The following is an 11,306-nucleotide window of genomic DNA, read 5'->3' as shown; positions in this document are numbered from 1 at the left end:
CCTAATGTTAGCGTATAGCCTTTTCAATATTTAAAAATATAGAATGTTCTTTCATTCTAAAAATTTGAAATTGAATTATCTTGATTTAAAAAATCAAATCTTTAACATTATTCTAAATTGAAATTTCCCCTCGCTTGAGGCATAAGTTTATAATAAAAGTTCAATTTTTTTGATTATTTTTTGGAGCCGGTATCAAATACGCATTATTATGAAATCTAATACGAAAAAATCGCAATATGTATTTCGTTGCTACTGTCGGCTGGATTCACTGACATCAAATTTAAAATATAGAGTTTTAAGAGTATCATCGGTTCAATCTAGATCCAATCTCGGGAGGAATTGGAATCCTACGAGCCACACGCTGAATGTTTCAGATCTCTTTTGAGAACGGAGCTTTTCGATTTATATCGTGTTCTAGGCGTATTTGTTATATTTTGATACTATTTGAACTATTTGACACAGCCATTCAATTAATTACACTTAGACCCAAAACCTAATATCAGTTTTCAGCAAATCGTATTTGGAAACTTAGATGCGACCTCAATATGGTCTTAATAGCTTTAGGTTTTTTCAATCTGGAACAAAAATAAAAGAAATACCTGCATTCGCATATTTTCTTTATCTCTTAAACATTCTTTACGTAAAGATGAAATATGTGGCGTTTACGATTGTTTTTATGATAAATGTCTAAAATCATACGAAACAGGATTTTGTACGTCAGCATTTGTGGTTGAAATAATACTAGCCCTTAATGTTGGAGTGCTTTGTTCCGCTACCAGTTTTATTCTAATAAATACAATACCGAGACTCTTTGGAGAATCTCGTTTTGAGTTACTACGCTCTTAAATATCTTAACAAAGAATTATTATGCAGTTTGTCTACAACAAACAGTTTAATTAGAAATATTTTGTGCTAATAGGGTGGTATAATTTCGCTCAGACAACCACATTAAATTAAAATTACTTAAGAATGTATAAAATATACAAAGAATCGTCTTTTATGTTTATAGATTAATTCTCATAAGTACAAATACCAAAACTCGAAGCGATTGTAAATTTCATTTAAATAAAAACAAATTTTCATTTTTTGCAGTGTTCTGACAAACCAAACATCTCTCATTTGCAAACTCAACAATGTAAATTCACACCGAACATGAAATATTGATGAACGTTTGAGCGTACATTTGTTTTCGATTTATTTACATTTATCACTTCAAACTTTTTCATTTCGTACAGGCAATTTGTTTAACTTATAAAATACGTAAATGAGCAAAGTATTTACACTAACATAACTTTAATAAATTAAATTTAAACTTTACGTTGAATTTTGCATCTACGCTTGCCACAGTTTACGGAAATTTTCTACAACACGCAAATTGGTGGCTAACCATATCCTCGAAATAGCTAAAAGTTTTTCAGATTGGTTCAACAGATTTATGATTACATTTTCAGTTGTAATTTATATTAATCTAAAATCAGCGCAGAACACTGCACCTGAAGCAACAGCTAACAACAGATTCCATTTACTAGTCTGTAATTGGGATAAAAGAGTCGACGAAAGCTCAAAAGTTTCAATTCGCAAATTTAATAACTTGATATAGATTTCAACATAACCATAACGAAGGATTTTTTTATCCCTGTTCTGAACTACAATGTAATTGAATAACAGGTTAGAAATTAAACATTTTAATTTCTCCCAAGTAGCAAAATACGTATTTTTTGTCAAAGTCTGATAAATTTAGCATTGAAGTTGTCAACCACTTGGTATAAAATCCACAGGATTATAACTCTAACTTAAGAACATGATTATAAAGATACAATAAAATTCAATTAACCTCTCCTTAACCCAAGCCATAGTCGACGCGAATTAGTGAATAATTAACTAGAAGATAACTGAGAAAAATGAAAATTTTAAATTAAGCTTTTTAACATTTTTTAATATAGGTTTTATCTTATCGGTTGAAGAATTTTTAATCTCGCCACTTTACGGTCATTTTATGCCTGGCTTTCTTTTAACTACGCTTACTACAAAAGCAATTTTGTACTGGCAATAAGTGTATTAAAGCAAATACTAATCTCCCAACTGCATGAAAAATATGAAACATCGTATAAATATTTAGGTAAATTTCTGATTTTGGCTCGTCAATTATCTGTATATCGGTAAGATCGACCATCCACGTCAGCATCATGGACCATTACCCAACCGCACTCTCGTACTAATTTAATTTGGGTTTAGGACTTTCATCAATAATGAAATTAATTATTTGCGGCTAAAATCATACTATAACATTACGATTTGACACACGATTCCAACAAATCCTATTAATTTTATTCTTCTTCATTAAATTAATCATCTGGATTTACGAGGAGTAATTGTGAGAAATCAAATCGTTAATGTATGTTTAGTTGTTTTATTGTTAACAATGAATTTAGATTAAAACCGTTAAATAATGATCGAGTGTTATTTTTAAAAACAGAGACACACTAATCTTTTGGTTTAAAATTAATTTTAAACGCTTGTCTTGTAACTGAATTAATAGTGTAAGTGTGAAGATGCAACAGCGAGAAATTAACATTTCAACCACTTATTTCACGCTTTAAATTAACTTGTCTAAATTTAATGCGTTGCTGGTTACTGGTAATACAAGCTGCAAACAATTTAGCATTTAATTTCTCTAATTGCTTTTAAAACTTATTTTCTTAGAGTATTATCAAAACAGTGTTGGAAAATTAACGCATTAAATATAGTGTAAATAACTTATAAAATATCTTTCATATTCCATAACTGTAGAGTAGCTATTTTAATATTTTACAGACGTAAAGAGCTGACGAAGTTATTGCTAAAGCTTTCATGACATTTTTATGATTATTAATTATTATCCTTTTTATTTGAAAAATAAAACAATTTTTATAAATTTGTTTTGACATAGCATAGTTAAAGCAATTAAACAAACAATTTATCTAGTAATGGCTTAGCTTTATGTTCAGCCATCCGATTATTTATTCAAGCACTTTATTACAGTTTTATGTAAATGTAGTGTAGGATACGTGTCACAAACATTTAACTTTTAATTAAATTAAAAATTTTGAACAGTTCTGTTTAATTAAATTCTTACTTCACCAATTCTGGAATAGTTTCTTAATTACCAGTTCTAGAAATGGTAAAATAATACTGTGAATGGCTTACTGAACTAAAGAAATTTTACTTTTTCTTTGATTTTTGTTGCTATAATCTTTTAATGAACTACTAAATTTCGCAAGTGTAATTTATTCTGTTCCTCAAAAGTGTAGCGTAAAAAGTAATACATTACTTCCGATCACTGCTCGTAGCTGTTTCAACTTTTCTAATTTACTTGTAAAGTAGCCCTTTGAAACATGCACTAGTTTAGAAGTTTGCGAAAATATACGGCGAGTCTAATAAGAAGAAATACTCATTTAACATAACAATTTTTAACAATATAGTCTCAGTTTCAGAAAATGCCTAATGTAACTTTTATGGGTAAAAATAAACTTGAATTCGATGTGATATAAATTGTTCACATGGAAAACTCATGCATGGTGAACTCGTGTATATCAGGTTCTCGTTTATGCTGCTGTTCCATAAAGAAACTTTTACAGTCAATTTATATTTTATAAGAATTCAAAATTCGAGCCATGTTCCGATGTAAAGAATGAATCCGTTTGTCCATAAGAAATGTATCAAAGTACATTCGTTGCGGATAAACCCGAAATTCTTCAATATGGAGATTATTTGTCCGTAAAAAACATACAAGAAAATCAAAGTAATTGAAGAGTTTTTCCCTTATTGTTACAGGAAACGTTGACAATGCTATGTTTCGTCACAGAAGAAGTTATGAGCTTCGTCGAAAAGGAAAAGAAAGTGTTGTAGATAGCAATTCGGTGAAAAGTATGTCAAATGGCAATAAGTCAGGAGTTTTTGCAACGGAAAATTGCACTGTGGTCGTCGCACAAATTGGAGGAACTGCGACGTTGCCTTGCGTCGTCAGAAAATTCAATAATGGTGTCGTAAGTACACACTCAATTCCGGAATTGTAGATTTTATTTAACGCCGGAACTGTCAATAAAAATAACGAGATTAAATTGAGAATTAGGTATATTGGTCTGGTTATAGCTTTAAATTCGATTTAGCTTACAGCCTTTCAACATTTTATAAGGCAATATATCGTTATATAAAATTAAACTGGAAACACGTTTCAACACGTAATATCTTATTTTTTTTTTAATATTTTAATAAAGAACAAAATGTTGGATTTTTATCATATATCAATAGGTATCACTGCCATGAAAAATCCATTAAATCTTGACCAAAGTGATATGTGAGGGTTAGTCTTGTGTAAATATCTCTTTTATTTGGAGACTTTCCACCATTCTCTTTATGGTCCAACTAAACCGATTCCCAAATGAAAAGAACACTTTGGAGGTCTGTGTAGATTTTAAATTAAAAAGTACAAAGAGTAAATTATAAATCAAACAAGCTAACTTTTTTGTTTTAGAAAGCTTATACATATTCATAAAATTTTCTGTTACCGCTCATAAAATGCTGCAAACGAAATTTAATAAAACAAGCCATTAAGCGTTCGGGGTATTGAATAGAAATTGTTTTTACGTTATAAAAGCAAATTTCAAAATTTGAGATAAATAAAAAACTAAAACAATATTATATTAAAATTAGGGCGGTCTGTGTGCTGAATGTTAATATTTTTTGCAAAATTTAAGTTTGTTTTGCGAAGCTTGCGTACACTTTCAAATGAGGTTAAATAGAAGAAATCGTAACTTCAGATCTTCAAATAACAAAAAGTCATGGGAATAATTTTCAAAGTTTGAGAACGCTTTTGGCAATAAAACAAATATTAACTTCGTCATTTGCACAGTTCAAGTCAGATTTCACGCAAACAAACTAAAAATGAGCTTTCGCTCCCTGAGGCATCATTATTACGCTTTTGTAGGTACTCTTCTCTTTTCTCGCACTGTTCGAAATTCAGCACCTGAAGCAGCCTTCCCATTCCGTTACAGTGTAATTGAAAATTGGTGCCTATGTGAAGTTAATTGAATTTTTATCTCCAGGTCTCGTGGATTCGTAAACAGGATTATCACCTCCTGACAGTCGGTCCCACGACGTACAATACCGACGACCGCTTCTTAGTGGAACATGTTCGACATCTTCAAAACTGGGGCCTGCTTATCAAGCACGTGCAGCCCTCGGATGCTGGCTTCTACGAGTGCCAAATGTCGACTCATCCACCGACAAGTATTCTCATCGAACTCAAGGTCACTAGTAAGTACATTATTCGTAATACCAAATTTAAAAAACTAGAAGCAAAAGCACAAAATACGAGTTCCAACACATGTCTGTTCAAAAGCGGAATACCCGGAAAGAAAAACGAAAATAAAGAATGAATATTTCAATACTTGAGAGAGTGAATTCACAAACAAATTTTCGCGCTTCCTTACATCCGCCTCGTTTTAATTTAAATTTAATGAGTTTCATTTTTCTTAAGTTCATAATTTTCTCACTAAAATACACAAGATATTCGTTTTGTGTTCGATGTTTGGTTCTAAAAACAATTTTATTTTCCTTCAAACAATCCGGAAAATGGTTTTAACGGATTTTAGGCTGTTTTTATAAAAAGTTAATTATTCAAGGCTGTTATAAACTCTTGGTCCAAGCACTTGCTACTAGAAATACTAATTTTTTTTCTAAGTTTTAATGTTTTTTTTTTACTCTTTTACAAATTATAAATGCAACTAACCACTGCTATGATTTTTTGTTTGCTTAACTGTTTTGACTAAATTTACACATTTTACAACACATTTTGTGTCTACCACGAAGTAAACGTGCGTAAAATAAACAAACACGTGATACAACAGTTGCGAAAACATAGCGTTATTTTGAGTACCGCAAAAAAACAAATTAATTTTTGGTCCAAATCTTCGGGTTTTGAAAAGATAAAATTTTCTTTAAGAATAAAATATGCTGCGTTTGTGGCGTTGAAATATTTCCAGTCTGTCACTGCCTTGCGGAATAATTTCCGATCTAAATAAGGGAACACTCGTGAATAAATTAAAACTTTTCGCTTTAATTAGAATTAATTATCTGTGTTATGCTGCAAAATATGTAACATTAATTTGGCCTAACTAGTCTTTGATGTGACGGTTTGATCCCGTTCTGAGGCAAAATTAAATAATGTTGGAAAAATCCTTGTTAAATTAGAAATCCTAACAAGCCAACTTCATATCACCATTAAAAATTCGTAACCCGACTCTTTAATTAGGCGGGGTTATTGTCGGGCCAATTATGAGCTCGACCCCGTTGATGGAAGTGTTGTGTTGTTTCCAGAGGCCTTAGCGGAAATCCAGGGTGCCCCCGACTTGTATATGCGGGCGGGGTCGTTACTTCGCTTAGTTTGTACCTTGCGGCATTCGACGGAGCCTCCTGCCTACGTTTTCTGGTATCATGAGCAGAGAATGATTAACTACGACCCGGGAGTCACCGTCAAAGAGGGCCGCTCCTCCAGCGTCCTCCTCCTTCAAGACGCCGATAAGAGTCACAACGGCAACTACACTTGCAGCCCCTCCAACGCGGTGCCCGCATCCATTAACGTCCACGTCCTTAACGCCACTGCAGGTAAGCGCCTCTCCAACTTCTTGAGTGTTTCCTGCAATTAAACCTCCCAGTCATACGATCGTATCGCCGATGGCTCATAATGTCTAGAGGTAATCGTATTAATTTCGATTCCACGTAATCCCTCTCCCAGCCAATCATTTTTAATGATACATCGCTTTTCACAACCAACGAGGAAATTAGAACCGACGTAAAATGCAGTATTTATTTTTATTGAGTCGTTTCGCGAAATTTATTGTCATTGTTACATGCAAGACTGAGATTAATGGTGTGCAATAACTGCGGAATCGTTAAGATGATACACGTATTCTTGACTTAATTAATGCCACTTTTTAAATATGATATCATGAAATTTGAACTTGAAGCGCTCATTTTTTCTCAAATTACATGTGATTGATGGTAATGTGGTGCTTAAGATGTTTTATCTGCGTGTAACAGGAGTTAACTTTGCAGAAAATTGAAACATTTATAACAGTCGATTGATCTACAAGATGAAGTTCTGAATCTAAGTAAATTAAATCACGCTTAATATTGCTTTACAAAATTTTTGCGCCGTATAGCCACTGTTTTAATTTGTTTATTAAATGTTAATACGATAATTTTGGAAAAGCATTATACAAGTAATTATATTTATATAAATAATATTATTTTACCTTATTGCAGCGTATTTTCTATCAAAACTAAGCTTTCGCAAACTTTTTATTTAATTATTTATACAACATTGATTTCTAAACTTACCTGTTTTTTCGATTATTTGCACAACAAAATTTAATTTTTAAAAAATCAAATAAACTCTGACAAAACAACTGTTTCTTGGTAAAAATCATAACAGCACTTAGATTCGTTATAATTAAAAGTGTAATTTTGATTGCAACATTCTCTAAACACACGAGACAAAAACATTAAAAAAAATATTGAATCAAATAAAAACATCAAAACATTTTTAAAAAACAATATTATAACAGAAATTTATTACATTCGCCCGGCGCATACACCATTTTTAACACATGTTTTATTATTTATTTCTAATTATGCACTAGTAATTTTTACAGCTTACATATGTAGATAAAAATTGTTAAACAAATTTAAAATAAACGTAATAATTTAAAAATTAGCTAATTAGGACAACTTTAGATCAATAGCTTCCTTTTGTAGAGGTAATAAAAGTTATGTGTCTGTTGTCCTTAAAAATAAGAATTTTATGTTATTTTTTATACATACATATAAACCTTATTCACTTTGCATAAAAAATGTTATTTAATAGGCTTTAGGAGCTTTTTTCGTAAAGTAGTGGGCTTTTAGCATAAGATATAAAACACAGGTGATATTCTGACGAATAAAAATATATTTTTACGTTGACAATGAAAGTATCTACAAGGGAATTTCAAAAGTATTTGTCAACCCGCTAGGGATATTAAATCTTATTGTAAAAACGCACAGAGGTTGATAGGCACCACAGGCTTTTCCGAAGAAATTTTTCTTAAAAATTGTTACTGAAGTTGACATAATTGAATTATTCGAAAATAAATTTCACGTCTTACATAAAACTAAGATCATTTTTAAAAACTTTAAAGTCGCTTTAAGTAACAGTTTATCGGTAGAAAGTAAACAAGTTAATTCAATTAAGGTAGAAAATGGGAAAGTGTTAACTTGATCATTCAATAAAAAATTAATAGGTACATTATTTACCAAAATCATTAAATTAATCGTTAAAAATCATATTTTATTCAGTGTTGATCTAAAGCACTAAACGCATTAAACTGCCTTTGTAACAAAAGAGTGACAGATGTTTACTTACGTCAAATACACCTATATATTAAAAAATCAATATACTGGGTTCAGTGGTTACAAGCTGTTAAAAAAATAACAGCAAGTAAACTTTTTTCTTCTTAAAGTTCAATTTTTAATAGGTTTGTCGTCCCTTCTTACTCGTAAAGAAAACAGTAAAAACTAAACCATAAAATTGTGTTTATGTAGCGATTACAGTCAATATTGCAAATAAAAAGAAACCAATGTCACGTAAAACTCAATTAGGTAGGTTTTACTTTTTTGCGCTGGAAAAAATCCGAAGCCAAATTAATGACCAATCAACTTTATTGGCTTGCACTTTCATTCTGTTCTAATTGCGTGGAAAATTTGGCCGGGCGTATTTAAACTCTACACGCCTTTCAAAATAAAACTCGTAGATAGAAAATACAACTATTAACTTAGCTCGACGGGGAAATATGTATTAGGTCGATTTTCTAGTCAATTTTATTGTGGGAAAAGGGTCGAACAATATTTTTATACGAAAAGGTTTCCTAACCGGAATATTTTATTGTCCCTATTTCTTCAAAACCGTATCGTAAGTTTTTGTCGGCATAAACAGACCCGAAGCCGATACTTTTTCCAAAGGCTTTACTTTTAATTCAGTCACACCATCAAAGGCAAAATTGCACTCCCGGATTTGAATATAAAATTTAAAAATGCATATGGGAGTGTAGATTATGCTCTGAAATTATAATTAAATTTCTAAACGTAAAATTCCCATTCTTTTGAAATTCTGATGCAATTGGGATTTAAGGCCAGCCATGCGTACTGGAAAAGCGTCCGAGCCGCATTAAATCGCATCAATTCACCAATTCGTTTAAGAATATTTTTGGGTAATTCTGCATTATTTCTGTTACAGAAGAAAAACCAGCTGCCATGCAACATGCCAACACCAGCTCATCCTCGTCGTACTCTTTCGCCAAGTGTAGCATTCTTCTCATTGCCCTCATTCCCGTGATACCAAACACGTGATGCTGACAAGGGACTAGATATATGAACTATTTGTGATGTTTTATAAGTGATATCATAGTACTTCGTAAGCCTAACCCAATTTTGTAAATTTGTAAATATTTGTTTATAAACGTTTAATTAAAATTGAAATATTTATCATTGTATCATTGCCAAACACTTCCATGTAATAATACTACTATGTCAAATAATTCGATTTTATTTTTATTGAATAAACGATTCAACTTAAATCACTTTATTCTCACCTCGAAAAAACTCGCTGACAAAGTCTATTTATTTGTTTTTATTTTGATCCATTATTTAATGCACCCTATTAAGTAATTAATCAGACGGATGTGTTATTTTATTTTCTACCTCAAAATTACAGTTTCTCAGTTAGGTGGATAACTAAAAAATTTATTAACGAATTGCGCCCAAGTATTTACACGTATAAATAATTTTCTGCGATTGTGTGAACACTGAATGCTAGGCAAACAGTGGATCACATAGCCAGCAGTGCGACTGAAAATTTATATTATTTAAAACAAAAGCTGCGTTTTCCACGTGACTGTTACATTCTATTTCTCATTTTCTCAGATACGTTTCAAGGAAAAATATTACCTGCTGTTATTTTTTATGAGATGACAAGTTACCTTGTAACCCTCCGAACGTAATAACAATACAAATACTTATCCTTATTTATTTTTATCTGAACAGGATGAAATATCTTTCTTTAGAATTTTGCACGGTCCCGTGTCGGAATAAGCCATAAAGATATATCAGGCATTAATAAAAAAATATTTCGCTTCCATTACATTGTGCGGAATGATGCTATAAAAGCTGTAAATCACAGTGTTTTGCTAGATTTGGAAAAAAGAAAAGGTGGGTGTATACCATTGATCATTTGAAATAAATTTGTAGTTGGTGGTTTTATTTGCCACAAGACTGGCATTGCCAAGGGTTTTGTGTAACACATACTCGTAAAATGCAAGTACAAAGTTATTTATTACACTTTTATTGTGCAAATTTTGCATTCGATGCGAGAGCACTATAATTTGTTCAACTAGAAATTAAATTGAAAGCATTTTTCATCATTCGGCACCAATAATTTTAGTTTTCTACTACAAAAATTAATACTTTTGAGGTGCATATAATAGGCAAACAAAACAAAATGTAACACAAATGTTGTTTTTGAAACGTTCAAACTGCGTAGTTTTGAAACAACTAATCGAATCTGTCTTGCAAATAAACCAAATTCAGATGTGAATTTTAAAAAAGTTGTTGATGGATTTTATATAAAAATACATTTTAAAACATTTCTTAAATTTCTAGTTTTATTGCCAGTCATTCGTAAAAAAATTAAATTTCCACGCTCTACGTAGCATAAAACAACCCTCTTTTTAGGGCCAAGCCAAGTCAAGTGGGCGCCGTGCCCGCCCGTGTACAAATCCAAAATATTGCCCCTAAACTGATTAAATTAAATTAGTAATTACATGGAAGCACATGTTAGAATTAATCGAGGAATTAATTAAAAAAATAATAAAATATAAAAATAAAACTTTTGATGAGAAGTTAGTAAGCATTTTTTCAAATTTTATACATATACAGCGTGAATGACGTTATCATTTACATCCTTCTAATTATTTTATAAAAAGCACTTGTTTTTTTAGTTTTTTTTATGTTTAAGTTTTATGTTGATTGTTTTAATTCAAATTATTAAAACAAATAGACAACAAGTTTTATAAACATTTTTATTAACTCTTCTACTTATCCAAAGACAGCACGTCGACGGCCGCCCCTGTAAGCGGTCTCCCGCGCACCCATCAGCTTGGTTCGGCTCTTATTCTTTAACATCCCGTATTGGGGTTTGGGGTTCTATAACGTTCCATCTCTTCGATTAACTGAGC

At 31.3% G+C, this 11,306-nt stretch overlaps 1 protein-coding gene across 2 annotated transcripts in view; it reads left to right on the top strand.

Moving 5' to 3' along the window:
- LOC123011201 (lachesin-like) overlaps window positions 1-9,644 on the top strand; it is a 46,602-nt gene extending 36,958 nt beyond the window's left edge. For both annotated transcript variants that reach the window (XM_044408543.1, XM_044408542.1), the window contains exons 3-6: window positions 3,814-4,025; window positions 5,085-5,295; window positions 6,358-6,645; window positions 9,311-9,644. In XM_044408543.1, coding sequence (XP_044264478.1) covers window positions 3,814-4,025; window positions 5,085-5,295; window positions 6,358-6,645; window positions 9,311-9,423 — 824 coding nt within the window. In that variant the 3' untranslated portion in view covers window positions 9,424-9,644. The remainder of the gene's footprint in view (window positions 1-3,813; window positions 4,026-5,084; window positions 5,296-6,357; window positions 6,646-9,310) is intronic.
- The last annotated feature ends 1,662 nt before the right edge of the window (window positions 9,645-11,306 follow it).

This window comes from Tribolium madens, unplaced genomic scaffold, assembly GCF_015345945.1.
Source record: "Tribolium madens isolate multiple individuals breed KSU strain unplaced genomic scaffold, Tmad_KSU_1.1 Scaffold_91;HRSCAF=231;Tcas5.2_LG7, whole genome shotgun sequence".
Classification (NCBI taxonomy): Eukaryota; Metazoa; Arthropoda; class Insecta; order Coleoptera; family Tenebrionidae; genus Tribolium; species Tribolium madens.
This window is presented reverse-complemented; position numbering and strand designations above follow the sequence as displayed.